Source organism: Vidua macroura, chromosome 3 (genome assembly GCF_024509145.1).
Source record: "Vidua macroura isolate BioBank_ID:100142 chromosome 3, ASM2450914v1, whole genome shotgun sequence".
Classification (NCBI taxonomy): domain Eukaryota; kingdom Metazoa; phylum Chordata; class Aves; order Passeriformes; family Viduidae; genus Vidua; species Vidua macroura.
The window spans coordinates 24,787,972-24,807,022 of NC_071573.1; the positions used below are offsets into that span (position 1 = coordinate 24,787,972).

A 19,051-nucleotide genomic window follows, 5' to 3' on the forward strand; every position below is an offset into this window, starting at 1 on the left:
CCCAGATATATGTAAGTACTAGGAACTGGATCAATTTTTTGTTACTTTGCTGCAATGATTTGCGCTGCTTTTCTAAAAAGCTCATGTTTTTATACTTTCTTTTTTTGGCAACTCCTGCCCCTATAGGTTTTGGAATAAAATTTCATTTTCATTAACTGTCAGCAAAGGCAAATATCTGTGAGTTTTTTCTTTGCTCATTGGTTTGCTAGGTTTTTTTTTTTGGTCAGGTCATTCTGTATTTTTGCACTTGAAGAATCTAGATTATGGAAGTTAGCCTGGTGATCGTAAAACATTTTGGTAAAGTGGCAAGGTTTGAAGGCTTGACCCACTTTGCACAGTTCAGGAAGTTTTGAAGTTCCTCTGCCTGCAATAAACTCTACACCTCCAGCAAAGTTCTGTCACCCTGTTGCATATCTGGCGTGTTAACATACTGGGGAAAAAAGCTTAATGGGGGGGAAAAGTTAAGGGTTTTTTTAAGACCTTGCTGAGGTTTAAATGTACAGGAAATCAAATCACTGTTCTTTTCCTCTCTTTAGCTAGGGAAAAAATTAGAGATAATCTTTCTTAAACATCATGGCCATAAAAGTGCTTTTGCATTTTTTTGCTGGTTCTATATACAGTTAAAAATTACTCTTAGTAACTACATTTTGTGAGTTTTCTCTGTAGTTTGGAAAAGGATCTGAAATTGAATTAAAAGTATCTGAAACTTTGTATCTGAAGTCTTAAAACACTTTGCAGAAAAATAAGTGGTTTTCCTTCATATAGCTAATTATTTGTTCTGGTAGCGTTTTAAGTTTGACTTTTCCCTACTTTTTCTTAGTGTAGCACTCCTCGTTCTGTTACATCTATGTTATTAACTTTAGCTTAGTTGGCTAAGTACCTGAGGAGAAATGAGTTTCTCTATAAAGACAGAAAAAGGGAGAGAAAATGGAAGTTGAGTGAAAATTAGTGACTAGAGTCACCACTTCTCCTCTGGTGCTCCTATAATGTAGCATTGATGTGTGCTACCCTCTTTCTTTCAACAAAGGCAACTATAAGAGTCTATAGCCCTTAATGGTTGATTCCTGGAATTTTGCAGCTTTTTCTGAATGTTATTTTTGTGTCTGCATACATGTGCAGGTGCACACAAAAATGTATATGTTATTTCAGTATATGCATGTTCATGTATAATGATTGCTTTCTGTCTTTTTTATCTTTGGATCTCTATGCAGATCATGCTTTTTCCTCTGACAAAGAAATACTATGCTCTTAGATTAATTCCAGCTGAGTAAAATGAGAGAGGTAATTAATGTATTTCATGTTGCTGGGGGATATGTCCAGTATTGAATTATATTAACCCTTACTGTTTGTATACTGACCTATTTACTTTGATGATTTTTACAAATGTATCTGCTAATTCAGATTTCCAGTAGGCTTCTCAGGTGAGGATTGCTATTCTCATTTTACAGACAGAGACAGGCATGTGTTAGCAACAGAAGGTAAAAGAAAATTTTATATTCCTCCTCATGCTGGAAAGCATAATATACATGTCACAAAGTTTGTCAGCCTTTTTTCTTGTCTCTTAGCTTAGGCTGGGGGATTGCCTCTCTGTGAAAGGTGTCACCATAGTTTAATGCAGCCAGTATGTACAGAGAAAATGCATGCATCAGGTTGACTGAGTTTAGATTATCAAAAATATTCTAATAATATATATATATAAAGAAAAGAAGTTGAATAACTGAAGAGATGGCATTATATAAAGAAAAAATACTTCTCTTTTCTCTATTTTTCTTTACGTTGAAGTTATGAGCACTCTTACATACTAAGTAGCCTATTTGAGAGGGTTATTCATAAGAAATTGATACTGCTGTCCAAAATACTCAACTGATGGCTGTAATCTGAATTAATCAGCTGTAAATTTTCTGCATGGAGGATTCAGCCCTATGTTTGAAAAATTAACAAAGGAGACGAAGGTTCCTCTGGCTCTTTACTTTTTGTCAAAAGACTGAAGAAAATCTGTATTTTAGAGAGTAAGTATTGCCAAGGTATTTAGCTGAAAAATGCATTTTTCTCTGATGAAAAGTGCATGTATTTTGGGGTGAATGCTCTGCAATGTCTTGTGGCACAGAAGGCAGAGCACATTCAGCCTGGTTTTGGTTTGAATAAAGCACAATGGTGTTAAAATGACTTTTAATCAATTAGGCTACCTGATTTTGAACAAGACGACGGTAGTCGAGGTCTTTTCAGTAAAAATACTTGTGAGCAGATGATTTATTGTTGTATATTGACACACTACCACCAATTCCAGTGAATTTATGTGTTCTTCAGTATTATCTAAGGAAATGAAGCCAGAGATAATTCATATAAATGGTTTATTTGTTGAAAGTCTCTAGAACAGGGCATTAACTGATGGGTAGCTACTTAATAATGCTGTATGAACATTCCTGTGTGGATAGCTTGGCTATAAAAGATTGTAATCCTTTTACCCTATTCATCGGAGAAGTCAGCTGTGTATTTTGAACAGATTACTTCTGTGTGGGAATAGTCTTGCCCGAATTGATTTTTATTCACCGTAAATATTAAATATTTTGCTTCAGTATATAACACCTAGATCATATTTCTCTCAATTGAAATGCTATATTTAGTGGGAAACTGTGATGGGTTAAAAACAGTCAGGAATTTCTGCCACAGTTAGGTGAAATGGAGGTGTTACCTTTCATATTCTTTCATAGCTTTTCTTTGTTAGAGCACTGGCTGAAAAAAAAGGAGATCTGGATCATTCATCTTGTCTCCCAGTTGCTGGGCAGTGTATTATTTTCTGGGTTCTTAAGCAGGCAATGCAGAATACTGTCCACCTATCCTGTTGAAACTCTGCTGTTGGGTGTAGGGAGAAGTCTCATTTATTGGGGGAAAAGAGAGCAGATACTGTTGTAACGTGGGGCTGATGACACTTCCCAGGCTGAGGTGAGGGAGTGTGCACGGCAGAAACACAGAGGGCAAAAGGAGAAGATGCTGAGTTCTGTGGTTTATGACTCTGGATGCATGTTGTTCATCAGTGCTGGTGCTCAGCATGAACATCAGAATGTGATCCTATTGCTATTTTCTAATACAGCTTAATTTATTGATACTGCAGCTGTTGGACTGGACCGTAACGTGAAGTGACAGCCATAGCATTGCAGTTGGCATTTCAAGGAGTGATAAGAATTCTTGTTTACTCTGTAAATGCGGTGGTCCAGATTTGTCAGCCTTGGCCTCCTCTGTTACATAAGAGAATAATACACAGTATTTTGTTGTTATTTTTCCTAATTATATCAGTTTTATTTTCAAAACTAAAATTTTGATTCTTCTCTGTTCCATTGTGCGGATTACACCACTGAGAATTTTACACATTGATCAATGGCAGAGTTCGGTTATATAGAAAAAAAACACTCCATACTAGCAATGATGACAGATACAATGAAATTAATTCTTTGCTGTCTCCTTTGATGTACACAGATTTTCCTCATTAATATTGATGGACTTCAGAGTCACAAGCACACGTTGGGGGTGGGGGGAAGAAAGCCCCTGAATGTTGTATTTTGCTTTTTGTGGAGCAGACTATATCACTTTATGTTTAAATGTAAGGAAAGCTGCTGACAGTTTTGATATATTAAATTATAACTGAGAACTAATTCAAGGATCAAAGATGCTCTTTGGGAGACATCACTTTACTGGTAGGAAAAATCATTACCTTTTTTCCCGGTCTCATGTATTTGTACTGTATGTCTTAGAAATATCATTCCCTACAGTTTCTGAATCTTGATGTTTAATTTAACGCAAAGGTCTTTGGAGCAGCACAATGGGAGGGGGGCTTCTGTTAGTGAAACCTCGTAGAAGGAAATTGAAATGTACATGTTTTTTCTCATTTATCAAAGAAGTGCAAAAATCTAAACTGACATTTTATATCAAATGAATTATGAACTGTGTACCTCATACCTAAGGGAACAACAGCTAAATTAGACTTTTGTTAAAAAGAGACAGAGAGAATAAAAATAGGCTTTTAATAAAATATACAATAATTTTTGGTATTTTTTCTGAATCTGACATATACTATACTTTGCAGAAGAAAACTAGAGAATATAGGCTACTTCAAAGTCTATATGCTTTGAATTCCATAGAGTGAATTGAGAAGCAGGTTAAGATGACACACAGACCAGAGTTTCTACTTAATAGATATTGTTGCTTTGGTATTTTTGTTTTCAGCCTTATCCAACTCAGGTGAACAGGAAAAGTTAATATGCTTTTTAATAGCATGAAGATTAGAGCAAAGTAGTGTATTGTTGAGGGGGGGTTGCTAGGGTTTTTTTTTGGTTAGTTGGGTTTTTTTTAAATTCCATTTGTGAGAATGTGGTTGCTACTGGAACAGACTTCCAGGGAGCAAAATTTTACAAGACACTTGATGGAACTTTAAGAAGACAATTTTCAAAGAACTATGCACTTGGTATTCTACCAGCATGACTTCTACTGTCTTGAGGTGAACAATATTTCTTCCAAGCAAAGACAAGACTCCCAGTCTGTAAAGTTAGAGTTTTTGACTCATTTTGATATTGAGTCAGAGTCTTTTTGTGATTACCATATATATAATAAAGAATTAAGTAGTAGCTGTGAACAAAATTCAGCTCTGTATTGCCTTGATTACTAGGAGCAGAAACTTTAGGGAATCTCTTTTCCGCCTCTTTCTGCAAGTAAGGAAAGAATTTGTGAGATAGAAGTCTGTTCTGGCTGCAGTTGTTTCGTGGCCAAAAGGTAGTCCAGTGACCTGGATCTCACAGATACCTGTAGGATATTTAAGATATAATAAGACTGCACCACCCACTGTGTGTAGTGGCTCCCTAACACCAGCTAATCTGTCATCTTGTCAGATCTATTTTCTATTTATGGGCACTCTCAAGCTTGGTTTCCATCAGAAATGGTAGTATTTCACACCATCCATTATGTACCACAGAGAAATTTATGGATTAAAAATAACCACAGGTAATCTTATTGCAGAGCTAATTTATTTGCCCCCCTGCATTGTTCTCCAGTCTGTACATACAGGGATATATAAACTGAGGCATCAGTCAAAATGCACATCAACTGGTAGCACTGAGGGTGGTCTGTTCTTTAACAGTCCACCAGCATATCCATACTGCAGGAGTGCAGTATGAAAAGACTTCTTATTTAATGAGACTTCTTATTTAGTAAGAGCATTCACATATTTTCCAGTATCCCATTTTCTTTACCATTCAGCTGAGGTTGCTGTATTTTCTTAGTTTCTTTTGCCACGTTGGATGGAGATTTAGAATCATAGAATCATTTGGGTTGGAAAAGATCTTTAAGGTCATCAAGACCAACCATTAACCTAACATGACCAGGTCCACCACTAATCTGTGTCCCTAAGCACTCCATCTGCACATCTTTTAAATACCTCCAGGGATGGTGACTCCACCTTGTCCCTGGGCAGTCTGTTCCAATGCTTGACAGCCCTGTATAGCTAATAATCATCTGCAGAAGCCATATCCACTTGTTCAAGTAGAATGGTGCTTTCTGGTTTTGAATATCTGGCGTTATCCTTTTTCCTTCAATCATAGAATAAATCAATATTAAAAATTAATTTTTAAGAGATTATGCTTCAGAACAATGCATATGCTTCCTGTAACATCACCACCTCTGTGCCTTTTCCTTTTTCTTTTATCTTTCTCTTCTTCTATAATGTTAGAATTTCCATTAAATAAATTATTAGGCTGAAAAAGAGTTAACTGGGAAATCAGCTTGTGCCATCTTCTTTCCTCAAAATTATAAGTTATCTCATTTTCAGTAAGCATTTGTTTTTTCTGATAGAGATTTGAAAACTTTTTTGCAGAAGTTTAATCCCGTTGCTGTGTATCCTCTTTCCCAGGACACAAATTTCTGTGTATCCTGGGAAACATTCTCTGTCTTTGCAAAACTTCTGCGAAGCTGAAGATTCTAATGTGTCTATCTTTATGGTTCTTTTAACTACATGGGTTTAAAATTTCTTCCCTGGGCTTTTCCCAACCATGAGCGATAAAATTTGGGGTTTTTTTGTTGCTTTTGGGGAGTCTCAGTATTTCCAGAACAATCTAAGAACTGTTTAGTTTCAAACAAGAAGCTACAAACTTAAAAGCCACCCTGTAGTACTCTGAAATTCTGGCATCAACATTAAGAAAGAGACTTTATTTAGCCAAGAGTCCTCACCAGCAATCACCAGAGATGTTGCCATCAGTGTGGAAGGTACCGTGCCTGCCTCTGGTTATATCTCTCTGATGCCAGATACTAATTATAAAGAAAGCTGTAAGATTTTGAAGATGATGTCAAATTCTTTCATCTTTTTCCTTTGAAAAAACAAACAAACCTAAACCCAAAACTGCTAAAAAACCAACTACAAAAAAGTCCAATAATAATAATAATAATAATTGCAATCGAAAAAAACCTCCTGAACTTAATTTCTAAAGCTACTTCATGCAGGAAGCTGAAGTTGATGCATGATGATAGACAGGATCTTATTCCCACTGCTCTTGGCACATCTGTCCCCGTAAGTTAAAACAGGCAGATCTGATAGTTTCTTAAAGATATTTTACAGAGATATTTCATTTTCCAGTAGCCAGAGTCAGTTAACCAGCAAGAGCTCTTTGTTTGATTGCAGTTTCTGCCTGATTTTGTAAAACCATTCCTTATGGTATTTCTTCATAGTATTTTTAAAAAAATTAATTTTGTTATATGGCAGTTACTGGCTTGTCATCCTTTTGAAAGGTCCTTTTGAATAATTAGTTTTACTGGGCAGTTATAAATTCTAGCCAATGTCCTTACTACAGGTATTAAAATAATTAATCATTCAGCTAATTGCTTATTGGCATTCTTTTGTAGCTTTCAGAGTTTAGTAAAGTTCTTGCTGAGTAAGATGGACAAACTTCCACCTAACATTTTTATATTGTTGACCTCAGTGAAATGTAACATTTAGGAAAGAAGTATCTCTTACATGTATTTCCACTTGAGACCCATGCCCAGGTTGCAGGTGTTGAGGTTATACATGAAGAAAAGTTCATTAAAATGAGGGGAAGGTCTGATTGTTTTAGTTTTTGGTTCTGGGTTTTTTTTTTGGTGGTTTTTTTTTTTTTTTGTTGTTTTTGTGGGTTTTTTTGGTTTTTTTTTTGTTTTTTTTTTTGTTTTTGTTTTTTTGTTTTGTTTGTTTGTTTTTGTTTGTTTGTTTGTTTTTGTTTGTTTGTTTGTTTTCTGGAAGAGTATTAATGAAGAATAAGTAAGCCTGCTTTGAGATTTCAAAAGACAATTGTCTTAAACTGCAGGTCTGCAGGTCATGGAGTAAAGCCCAAGTTGATTTTTAGGGCCCTACCAAAATCATGCTCTGCAGCTAGGAATACCAAATAGTGAAAGTGCAGAAAAATCCACAGTTAGAGCTTACATACTCAATCCAGATAAAGATTAATTTTGGATATTTTTCAAATATCTTATTTTTCTTAATGATATTGTGACATACAGGTTACATTAAGGATTAATGCTAAAATGATAATCTGAATAGATTTACGAAGCCGTTTATTTTCAAATGAAATTACTATGACAGCAGAAAGCAGAGGTATAAAACAGGATAGATCATGAAGAGAGAACAAGATATTTGTGTACCCTGTTTATATTATACTTCTGAAAAGAAAATTTCACTAACATGAGGTATGAACAAGTTTGGATTTCCTCTAAGTTTACAAAAGCTTTAAGCTACTTCTTTATATCTCTCAATTTGCTTTTTGCTAAATCAGAGCTTCCTTTCTTCCCAAGATAAATGTGCCAGAGAGGGGATAGCAAGAGGGCCACCATAAACATTTCACATTATGCGTTCCGAAGTGCAAGGATGCATTCCAAATGCAATTCAATGCAAGGATATGCATTGAATAAGGGTGTATTGTCCTTGGTATATGTATTGTTGGGTGGAGCTATATCTGTAACTGAAAATAACCAGCAGTATAATTATTTAATTAGAAAGAAAATCCAAAAATGTTCTATTCATTCTCTAGTCATTGAGAGTGGGAGAAATAATATGCTTGTACATATATATTAAATGAAAAAAACAGGAACAACTCTTATATTTGGTATACGCTGAGAAGGAAAAATAATGGGGAAAGAGTTAAAAACCAAACCAGAGTAAACTTCGCTGAACCTGTGAAGATAAGAAATAAAAAAAAGCAATCTGCTTTGCCAAGAGATAAAGGTTTATAACTAGCATGCTGTTCTAGTGATGACATATGGCCCAGCATCATAGCCTGTCTTTCTCTGAAATGAAACTAAAACACATGCTCAAGTTGAGAATTATGGGGAGTGCAATGACTGGAATTATTTGGACTGAGCAAACCACTAGATAACAAGTATACCTGCGAAAATCAGAAGAAACAAATGTCGAAGTGCAGAACGTATTGCCATAAAAAGTGCCATAATAAGATGATCTCAGTATGGGCACCTAAAATAGAAAATGAATCAGGAGTACCTAAACAAGCACTACCATAAGATAAAGAAACAGGGTTTGTGAATTGAACCTGGAAAAGAGGAAGAGTAGTCATGACAGAGCAAGACACTCATCTAAAGGCAGTCTGAGTGGAACTTTTCCTTGCTATTTTGGTGCATATGCTTAAGAGCCTAGTTTACTTCTCCCCTATAGTTAAATCCCTGCAGCTATCATTTGCATCCATATGTATGAAATATATTTTGATAAGATACAAATGCTAAACATTTTATATATGCAGATGTGGCAACTTATAGAATTACATATTCATAGCTCTAAAATCTTCTAGATGCCTATCTGGAGATATTATGGATACATTGGGGTCAGTATATCTGATCACTATTAAAAAGGGTGCCACTTCAAAGTTGGTGTGAGTTTGTACCAATTTTATAGATATGTAATCAAGCTCTGCTTTTCTTCTGGCTTTTCTTCTTCTTATGAAAGGAGACATTTTTATAATTAAATAATCATTTATTGTCCTAATAGTAGTTCACCTTTTAATAGTCCTACTTTCTGAAAGTCGTCTACTTTCAGAAAATGTACATTTCAGATAAATCCTAATGATAAATATAATTAATACCTCTCAGAAAAAAAATAAGCTTTCAACATGGAATAAACATTTAAGCACAATAATTTCACATGATTGCTGTCCTAAAATAAACAAATACTTACAAAGCTGACTATTTTTGCACATGTTATTTAAGATAAAAAAATTGAAGCAAAAAGTTGAAACACTTTTCAAAGGCTGCTTAGCACATTACTGGCTGAAGAGGGATCAGATCTTTCTCAATCCATCTGCATGTACCTGAGTATTTGGAATACAATATATCATTGTCATCTTGAAACAATCTTCAGTTTTTATTGTTTTGTGGAACTATTTATTAATTATTTGATTAGAATTGACATCTGATTAAATATTTTATTCTGCCTTTGTAGTCTCTTGATATACAAAGCATGACTTTCTGCCCTGCTAAGTGAGGATTTACTGGGCTAGATGTTGATTCAGTAGGTTGCAAGTGGAGTGCTTCCCCCCTGAGGGTCATATTAAAGCTCGAGGGGAGATTTTTGAGCAACACTGCATCTTAAAGATGATATATCAAGCTGATAGATACATGGCTCTTCTGTTGAGAAATTCACAGTAGAATTATTGCTTGTTGCCAGTTATTACTTGGGTAGTGAGGAGTCTCTTGGGGATATGGATTGGATAAAAAGGGTTAAGCTGGGGGAAATGTTACACTGAAGACCTTGGTGATGAGGAATGCTTGAAATAGTCAGAGGATGTTTTGTGTGCAAATTAGAATTACCATTTTGGGGGGTAAGTGCTCTGCTGTTTTAATGAGCAAATCGTGATTAGTTTAATAGAGCACCTTTCTCATTATGACTCAGCAGAGACTTGACAATTTATTTGCTGTACCCTCCTGCCCCATTCCTTTGGAGAACACTCACTAGTACATTGCTGAGGAAATTCACTGTGGGCTACAGGAAGCCATTCAGGTAAATACAATTGCTGTATATTGAAACATGTTGGTTTGAAAGTAGTGGGCTTGGCTTGTTCTACCAACAAGACTCAGGGTCAGGCGACTTTCACAGTAGAGATTTGTCCAAATTTTCTACTCGTCCCTATGCTGTGCTTTTGTTGGTAGAAGAGATTTGAACATTTAGCTGAGATTACCTACGCCATTAAAATAACATCCAGACTGCGGAATTGTTATTGACATTTAGACAGCTACATCTTTGTTTTTTGATGAACATTCCTGTATCACTATAATAGCCACCTCTATACATACATAAAGCTTAATCTGAGCTTTTACTTTGTAGATCTCAGAGAGCTTTACAAAGAAGGATAAGTATTATTATCTCCATTTAACAGATTGGTAAATGAAAGACAAAGGTGAAGTGATGTGTCCTGACAGAGCTGCAAAAAAATTTAACGCTTTTGCTTCCTCAGTGAGTTGCCTCACACTGTCCCCTCAATAACGTGAACTTTGACTTCCTGGCCAAATTACTAGGTCGGCTAATTAGATTCATTTTTAGTTGTAGCCTTTTTTGCTGTGTAGAATTTCTTTGTGAACTTTAAAAACTGGCGTATTCTAATCTGCAGACAGTTTAGTTTCAAATTAAGTAGTACCCAGCTTTGAAGGGATATTGATTCTTTCTGTTGGTGTCAGCTTAGAAAAACACTTAAAAACCTTGAACTAAAAATTTTTACTTCAATTGCATTATCTTTCTTGTGCTGTCTTGGTTTGACTTCAACTTCAGGAATCACCTTATATAGGATGCCAAAATAATACATGATGATCTGTGAGTACTGCCCTTTACATCCATAAGTTTTAAAACCTTTTAAAACTTAAACACAGCTCTGCTTATGTTGCTGCTAAACAAAACAATGTTATGTAAGGTAAATAAATGTGTTCTCCATTTTACTGTGAGACTGAATGTCATGTGCAGCAACATTTGGTGTGCAAATACTTGTTTTTGATGGCTCAGCTGGAGGGATACTGGGGCTGTTTAAGTTGAGCCAGCCACCTTCTTCCCTCTGAGGTGAAGTGCTCCCAAGCTCTTTATAGGCCTTGAAGGTGTTGGCATGGGATTTGCAGACCATAAATTATGTTTGTCTCAGAGATTTTCTGGATTTGGAAACAGGAGGATTTTCAGGTTTACTAGGGATTTACCAGAGCCTTTTTCCCTAGATGTAGACAACAGCAGCAGGAAGGAACATCCAAACACAGGCCCCCATATTATATGTTTTCTTTTTCACAGTGACAGAGAGGAGCAGAAGGGAATGAGGGAAGCTGGAGGTTCTCTTCTACTTCATCTTGTCCTGAAAACAACCGGGAGGGCTGTAGGACTAGGGGCCAACTGTCAGAAGTACGTGATAACTCCAGTACCCCAGAAGCCAGCTTTTAGTAAAAATTTTGTATGAGAACTGACAGACCTTGAAATTAATAAAAAGGGAATAAGTTTCTTAGGTTGGAGCAGGACATGTTTTGTGCCTTTCCCTGTAATACAGTTTAGATCTAGAGATGAAAAATGTTGAAGTGCCCCAGATATAAGTATAATCAGAGTAAAAATATCAGAGTCTGTTAATGTATATATCAGTATAAATAAAAACTATTGTATGTGACTGATGTCTTTCTTTTTCAGAGTTGATGCATCCTTTCACCTGTCTCAGGGAGAGAATGACTCAGACAGTGTATCACAAAGTCTGTTTCTCCCCTCTTAGTAACCACCTCATACACAGGTGGTAAATGAAAATCATAAAGCTTACTGTAAATTACTGTTTGCTCATCTTAAAACTTACAACTTAGTCCCTGAGGCTTACAACTACACTTTAAGTTAGAGATCTGTGAGACTGGTTTTTCTTCAATAGAGACAAGAAGAAAATAACAGCAATGAAAAAGGATTTCTGTTGGAAAGACCAAAGGAAAAAAAAGCAAATTATAACTACTGGACCATGAAAAGCAAAACTATTATACAAGAGTATAAATTACAAAGGCAGTAACTTTCCAGTGTTTTAACTCTAGAAAAGAGCTACAGAGATATGGCTACACATGTGTTGTATATAAAAGTTACAGATGTGTTTAAATACATAAAGTTTCTTCAACAGATTGCTCTCTTTTTAAAGAAAAAGCAAAGCCATAAACTCACAGGTGTAAATTGTCATAGTTCTTTTTACTGCATGCAGTGAAATTTGCAGCAGTTAAAGGTCATTGGTGGTATCATTACTGACACATTTTGATCTGCAGTTGCTTGGACTTCATAAAAATTAATTTCCTTAACAAAACACAGACTGAAACTTCAGCGAATCTATTTTGATTTCTACCTAAAGATGTTCTTAACTTAAAATTTCTTCTGTTTTCTTTTTAAATTATTATTTATTTGTAAGGGTGAGAAGGTATCTGAATGATAAGAAGTCTGATCAATGTTACTTATGCTGGGTAACTTATCTGTGAGCATTTCCGTAGCTTCTCAGGGTGGCAGAGCTGGGCACAGGGAGAAGTAGATAATATCTGAACAGGTGGTAGAAAATATGTTGCTTCTGAATTACTTTTGGTGTTTGGAGGTTTGCTTTTAGCAAGATGATATTCACGTATTGGAAAGGAGAAAATTAAGAATCAGCATTGTTCAGTAGTGAAAATGTTAAACTAAATGGACCATGTTAACATTACTGTTGATCCTGAGGAACAGTTTTTCCAGTATATGGAGCATTCTGTTTCCACACGGCATATGTTCTCCATGGTTTTCTCTGCTCTAATTCATCCATGTTTTTCAACAGCTCCAGATGGCGTGATGCCTCCAAGGCTTTCATCTGCCACTCCGACCAGTCTTCAGGTTGTCTGGTCTACACCAGTTCGCAACAATGCCCCAGGCACGCCCAGCTACCGACTCCAGATGCGGCGGCGGCGTTCTGCTGGTGACATTTTAGAGTACGCAGAGCGCAGCAAGGCCACCATCCACCGCTGAGCAAGAAAAGTCCCCTTTCCTTGAACACAGCTCACCTTTAGGGTGGCTGGTCTTGTTACAAGACAAAATGTTTTAGTCTTTCTTGACATGCTGGAATGTGTTCTGAAGTAACTCGTGCTGTTTTTCTTTGCAGTTTGCATCCCAGCCCTACTGCTTCCTTAGAGCACAGGGTCGGAGACCTGCAGCCCTACACTGAGTATGAGATGAGAGTGGTTGCCTCCAATGGTTATGGCAATGCTTATAGCAACTGGACTTCAATGACTACAGCAGAGGACAGTAAGCAGTCAGATTTATTTAGCTCCCTTTAGCAGAAAATATAAATAACAGTCCAGCTGCCATTGTACTTAATTTCTTTATCTAGCTTTCTCAGTTGTATAGCAGTAATATAATTCCTTCCCTAGTATTAACTTGAAGTAAAAACTCCTAAAGGTTCAAGTATCTGTTGTCTTACATATTCATTTAAAAATATGGATATTTACATACGTATTTTTTGAAGCAGTATCTTATTTCTGTATAAAATATCCCTCCAGCAATATATAGTTAGTTTAAGATACACTGGTAAGTAAAGCTTTATAAGTGGTGTTCCTTTATGTTCAGGGACTTGATTCTGATTTCAGAGAAAATAAGTTGAAGATAATAGTGTATGACAATTGTCTTATCTCTGTGTTGAGAATACTCAAGGTACCAAATAACTTTTCATTCCCAGTGATCTTTGTTAATTCAAAGGAGTGGCCTACTGATCTGAAATTGGGTTTGTCATTGTCAATCTCATCACTTTCATTGTTCTCCAGACTCACTCCCCACAATTTTTTCAACAGTCCGTTGATTTAGCAGCCGGCTGTCAGTGTATAGGTAGGACCAGTTAGTTGACAGGATAGGATTTTGCACCTGATTAAATATGTAAGCAAAAACGTATGACAAAATTTGAGTTTGTTGTTTGTAATACAAATAGAAAACATACAATTTCCAGGTTTTTTTCTTTTTTTAAGAAACTGAGCTGTTAGTTTTCTTAAAAAAGGTAGCAGGATATCTAACATTGACAAATATTCAGTGTTGGTGACTCAACTTGATACTAGTCCTTTCTCTAAATATTCAGCTGTCTATGTTCTGAAAACATAGAGCAGAAAATTTTAAAATTTTAAATTAAAAAAAAATTAAAACATTTTTTCTTTGAAGCTGAGAAAATGATTCACAACAGAAATTTATTTATCTGATAAATTCATTTAAGCTCCAAAGGTATTAATCTATGAACATCCTACCTATAAGTAAATGTAAGTTCTGAACTTGGTCTTTAGATACCAGAGCTGTGTTATCTACCTGTGGCAATTCTTGTTGAGATTCAGTTATTTCAGTACATTGTTTGCTAACAAAAGTGCATACAATACTATTGAACTTCTCTGTATTCATAGTCAAAATGCAACCAGTCTCCTAAGACGATTTTGTTCAAATTGCAATAATTATTTAGCTCTGGTCTGATAGTTCACATAGTGTTTATTTTCACATACAAGGAGGACAGAGGTATCATTTCAAAGGCATCGCTTGTTACTGATATAAAAATTATTTTTGTGCTAAGTAGTAGGTGTACAATTTTAAAATTCTCTTTTGAGGAGTTAGGGGTAGGGTGGAAAACCCACACAGGAGATGCAACTGTATCCAACAGCCCTCATCATTTAAAAAAACCACCCAACTTTCAGTGGTGACCGAGGACTCTGTGGTGTCATAGTGGAGAGCTGCCATCTGTGAAAGGATATGCAGCTCAATTGCTTAAGACTGAATGATTGTCATTGGGTCTAAGCAGTATTTTTGTCAAGGTTTCAACATGTTTCTTATGAAACCGCCTATACTGACAGTTTGTTGCAGAAGTACACTTAATTCCTGGCCCTGCTAACCAACAGACTTTGACTTTTTAAAGTACAATTTAATACTGGAAATTTCCCTATTGAATTTTATTCTGTAAATATATGTCTTTTTTGTCTCACCAAAGCATAAAGTATCTTTAGGCAGAAAATATATGCATGTGTGTATCTGTGTGCACATACACTTGACAGCAATAGATGTGAATCAACACATCCGCTTTTAAAGTCAGTAGAGTTCCAGTAAAACAAGCTGATGATTTCACAGTATATCTGTGTTTTATATTTTATTTATGATAAATATGTGGTAAAATAGGAGGATATTGGGAATAATTAAGGGAAGATTAGCAAATGCTGCCATAAAGATATTTTGTATCTGACAATGGAAGTTCTTAATATACAGATTAGTAGGTTTGGAGTATTTTTTAGTGCAAGAAAAAATGCAGTAAAGAATTCTCTAATACTTCAGTTTACATGATTGTGACACTAGTAACTGATTCCATGTATTTTTAAAAGTGTAACCTGCCCATGCCAGATAACAAAAGTATAGATAACTATGAATATTTTAAAACCTGCTAAACATGCATTAATAAAATATGTTTGTTCCAGCGATCTTGGTAAGTATAGCATCAGACTATTTACTGCCAGAATATCTACAGATAGAAACAATTGATGAAGTTTCTGAATTAGAACTTGCTTTCAGTAACATGAATGTAAATTTCAGATAGCTCTCTTGCAAGCAGTTGTAAAGACCACTGAACTTGAGAGGTCAGTATGTAACATTGAACTGAGAGCAGAATCTCATACATTGTATTCAGAAGTAAAACTAAATCTTCTAGTTATAGTAAAGGAGATACAAGTTAGGTTTTCCCTTTAGCTACAGGGAACCTTTGAGCTGTCTGGGATTTGCAAAGACATTGATTATAGTTACCTGTAAGCCTGCCCCAATGGCAGCTTCTGGGTTCCTATGGTGTAGATTTAGGACTGCAAAATAATATTGTCTGATAGCAATCCACACGGTGTAATTTCTGTTCAGAGGGATATCTCCCAAATGAGAAAGGTGCTTTTTCTAGTGCTTGAGAAAATATACCATGACTTGGACAAGTTCTAAGATAGCAAAATTTCTACTTTAAAGAAAAGCTTCCTGTTACTTGATTAGCTTTTGAACACCCCAGAACCTGTCTGCAGCCCAGTGAGTTGCATACAGCAGAACATCTCCATCACCAGCATATTCTCTGCCATGGCTACATTTTGATTCTGTGGGTCAGCGTCCAACTCCAGTATGGAGAGCACTTACTAAAGCCCTGTTAAAAGTTCCTGGCTTGCACTAGCTGGAAAAGAAGATTTTGCAAGTTATCTAGCAGGTAGTCCAATTTTTTATTTTTTATTTCTTACATAAGTGACTTTAAGTCCATCTCTTTTATACATAATGAACTTATAGGCCAGCCCAAAGTTTCTTCACAGTAAGTAAGGGCAAAAGCACACAGTTGTCACTGGAAATCATTACATATTGAAGTTGCTGGAGATAAAAAAGCAATTTAAAATTAAAAAAAAAAAAAGAGAACTCCTGCAGTGTATCAGCCGAGCTGCTTCTTGTCAAATCAGGGAAGCATTATTCCTGTCATAGGGAGTGCTGTGGTGTGCTCCTCTGGCATGCTTTGGTTCCAGGATAAAAAGCCTCAGTTTGTGGGAAGATCTCATCACAGTTTAAACTTCCTCATACGGGGAAGAGGAGGGTCAGGCACTGATCTCTTCTCTGTGGTGACAGTGGCAGGACCTGAGGGAATGGCCTGAAGTTGTGTCAGGGGAGGTTTAGGTTGGGTATTAGAATAAAGTTCTTCTCTCAAAGGGTGCTTGGACACAGGAACAGGCTCCCCAGGGTAGTGTTCATAGCCCAAGGTTGACAGAGTTCAGGAAGTGTTTGGACACCACTTTCAGGCACATGGTGTGACTCCTGGGAATATCCTGTGCAGAGTCAGGAGTTGTGCTTTGATGATCCTGATGGGTCCCTTCCAACTCAAGATTGGTGATTATGATTCTGTGATTCTCCTAAATCTTCCTGACATAGACAATGAAGATAGGTAGTGCAGAACAAGAGGGTAAATAATGCAGTTTGCCACATTTGGAAGCTCTTGCTTTCTCTGCTTATGACATCTCTTGTCTGAGAAGACAGCTCTCCTACTTCAGCTGTGTAATTTAGGTCCATATAATTGAGGCATATAAACTAATCCATAAATAGTTGATGTGGATGTATTCACATGAGCTCAAGAAAGAAAAATGGAAACGGAAGCAAGAGAAGACAAAACGTGGTGAGGTGACAAAGGAAAGAGAAATCATGTGAAATACTTGACAGGACGAATAGCAAAAGGACAGAACAAATTAAGCTGATGTAGTAGTGGGACATGTGATAAGATGATCATATGATATATAGTGCAAACTGCCCATGCATGCCTACAGATTAGGAATAAGAACTTTATTGACTGGTAGAACTGAAGTTCTGGAACCAATGTACATTTGGAGCAGTAGAGGGCAACAAGTCTTAATACTCTGAAGACAGCTCTTAATACATATTTGAAGGGGTTCATATGGATTGCATGATATTGCATGAACAGCTTAACGACTTTTGAGCTTTGTGATCTCATGTGATAAAAGATTTTCCTGTGGTCCCTTATGCCCAGAGCTACACAATTTGGGTTTGCTGCTGGGTACAGTCAGCAGTACATGAAAGACACCACATTCTGTTAATACATATAATTTCATTGTCCATGTTTCTAAAAAGAGTAAATGATTAAAGAGTAAAAGGCACAGAATTTTTATTCTGCTTAGTGAGAGAGTTTGCCTGCAAATCAGGTATTTCTCATTAGCTTTAAAGGGCATCAGTTCGGGTACATGTCTTAGTATATTAAATGTAAATGTAGGTTCCTCCCAAAAAATACAACATGAGAGTATAACTCATTGCTTTCCAAGTCTCACAGTAAATAAACAAATGTATTGTTTTAGTCAGGGAATTAAAAAATATTAATGACAGTTTTGTGCCTTTATTTTAAATCAAGTCTGAACTTTTGAAGTAGATGAGCGAAGTAGTCTACCATAAAAGATAATTTCATTTGCCAAAATGAAACTACCTTCTAGTATTAATACTGTAATGAAATGCTTTGAAATATGAACTAAGAATCTTAAGGACAAAGATGCCCATCGTTCCATCTTCAGTAGTTACTTCTATAAACAATTTCATCCATGTAAAAAGCTTTATGATTTTATTTTCATCATTGACAGGCTGAGCTGTGTAGCTGTCATACTTTGCAGTCTTCCCTCCAGTGACAACCACACTGACAACATGTTATACTCCACATTGATTTTACAGTTAAGGAGCTGATTGTGATATATAGGGATTTTAAGAATTCAGCTGAGAGGATGACTTTTGCCTTTTATCATTCCATTAAAATTTTATAACCATCTTTTTCATGTCATTTCATCCATGAATTCTTACTTTAGAAAGTGATAGCTACTGCTGCGAGCATAACTTTTTTCATGTTCAGAGCTTTTTATTGTATTAGCAAACTATCCCAATTATAGTTAATACTCATGTTTTACATAATTGTGGTGACCCTTTCAACCAAGCAGTATGGTGCTAGTTGATTTGTACATAGAATTAGATGATTCTGCTTGCCATTTAAAAAGAAGCTGCACTGAATGAGAGTTGGGGACCAGGATTTAATGCTTTCTCATCCAGTGGGGCCAATTAAGCATCTCTCAAACGTCTTGTTTGAGCTCAGAAAGTCTTAAAAGTCTCTCTTTTAAAAGGGCAGTAGGGAATGTGTGGGTAGGTATGCTAGCTACCAAAATACGCTTTTTTGAGGGGAAGGGGAGGGACTAGGGGGACCCAAAGCTGAAGTTTGACAGCTCCTCCTGTACATTACAGATTGTCCTTAAGGAATAAGTCTGAACTCGGGGGGTGTTGAAGCTCAGGTTCAGCTAATTACCATGGATGTTTCACCTGTAATGCCTGCAACTTATTCAGTAGGAGTATAAAGGCTTAGCTGTTCCCTTACAGCAAACTGCTTGAATATTTGGGGGCTTTTCTATTGTGGTTTTTTTCTCCCTTCTGCAGATGCCCACAGTACAATAGCTTATGAGCTATATTTAGATGAAATGCACATTTGTAGTTCAGTGGTAAATATTGTATTTCATCTCCTTTCCCCCACTAAACTAG

At 36.2% G+C, this 19,051-nt stretch overlaps 1 protein-coding gene across 6 annotated transcripts in view; it reads left to right on the plus strand.

Moving 5' to 3' along the window:
- USH2A (usherin) overlaps nucleotides 1–19,051 on the plus strand; it is a 374,152-nt gene that overhangs the window by 222,310 nt on the left and 132,791 nt on the right. For all 6 annotated transcript variants that reach the window (XM_053974132.1, XM_053974137.1, XM_053974131.1 and 3 more), the window contains 2 exons: nucleotides 12,798–12,948; nucleotides 13,119–13,261. In XM_053974132.1, the coding sequence (XP_053830107.1) occupies nucleotides 12,798–12,948; nucleotides 13,119–13,261 (294 nt within the window). The remainder of the gene's footprint in view (nucleotides 1–12,797; nucleotides 12,949–13,118; nucleotides 13,262–19,051) is intronic.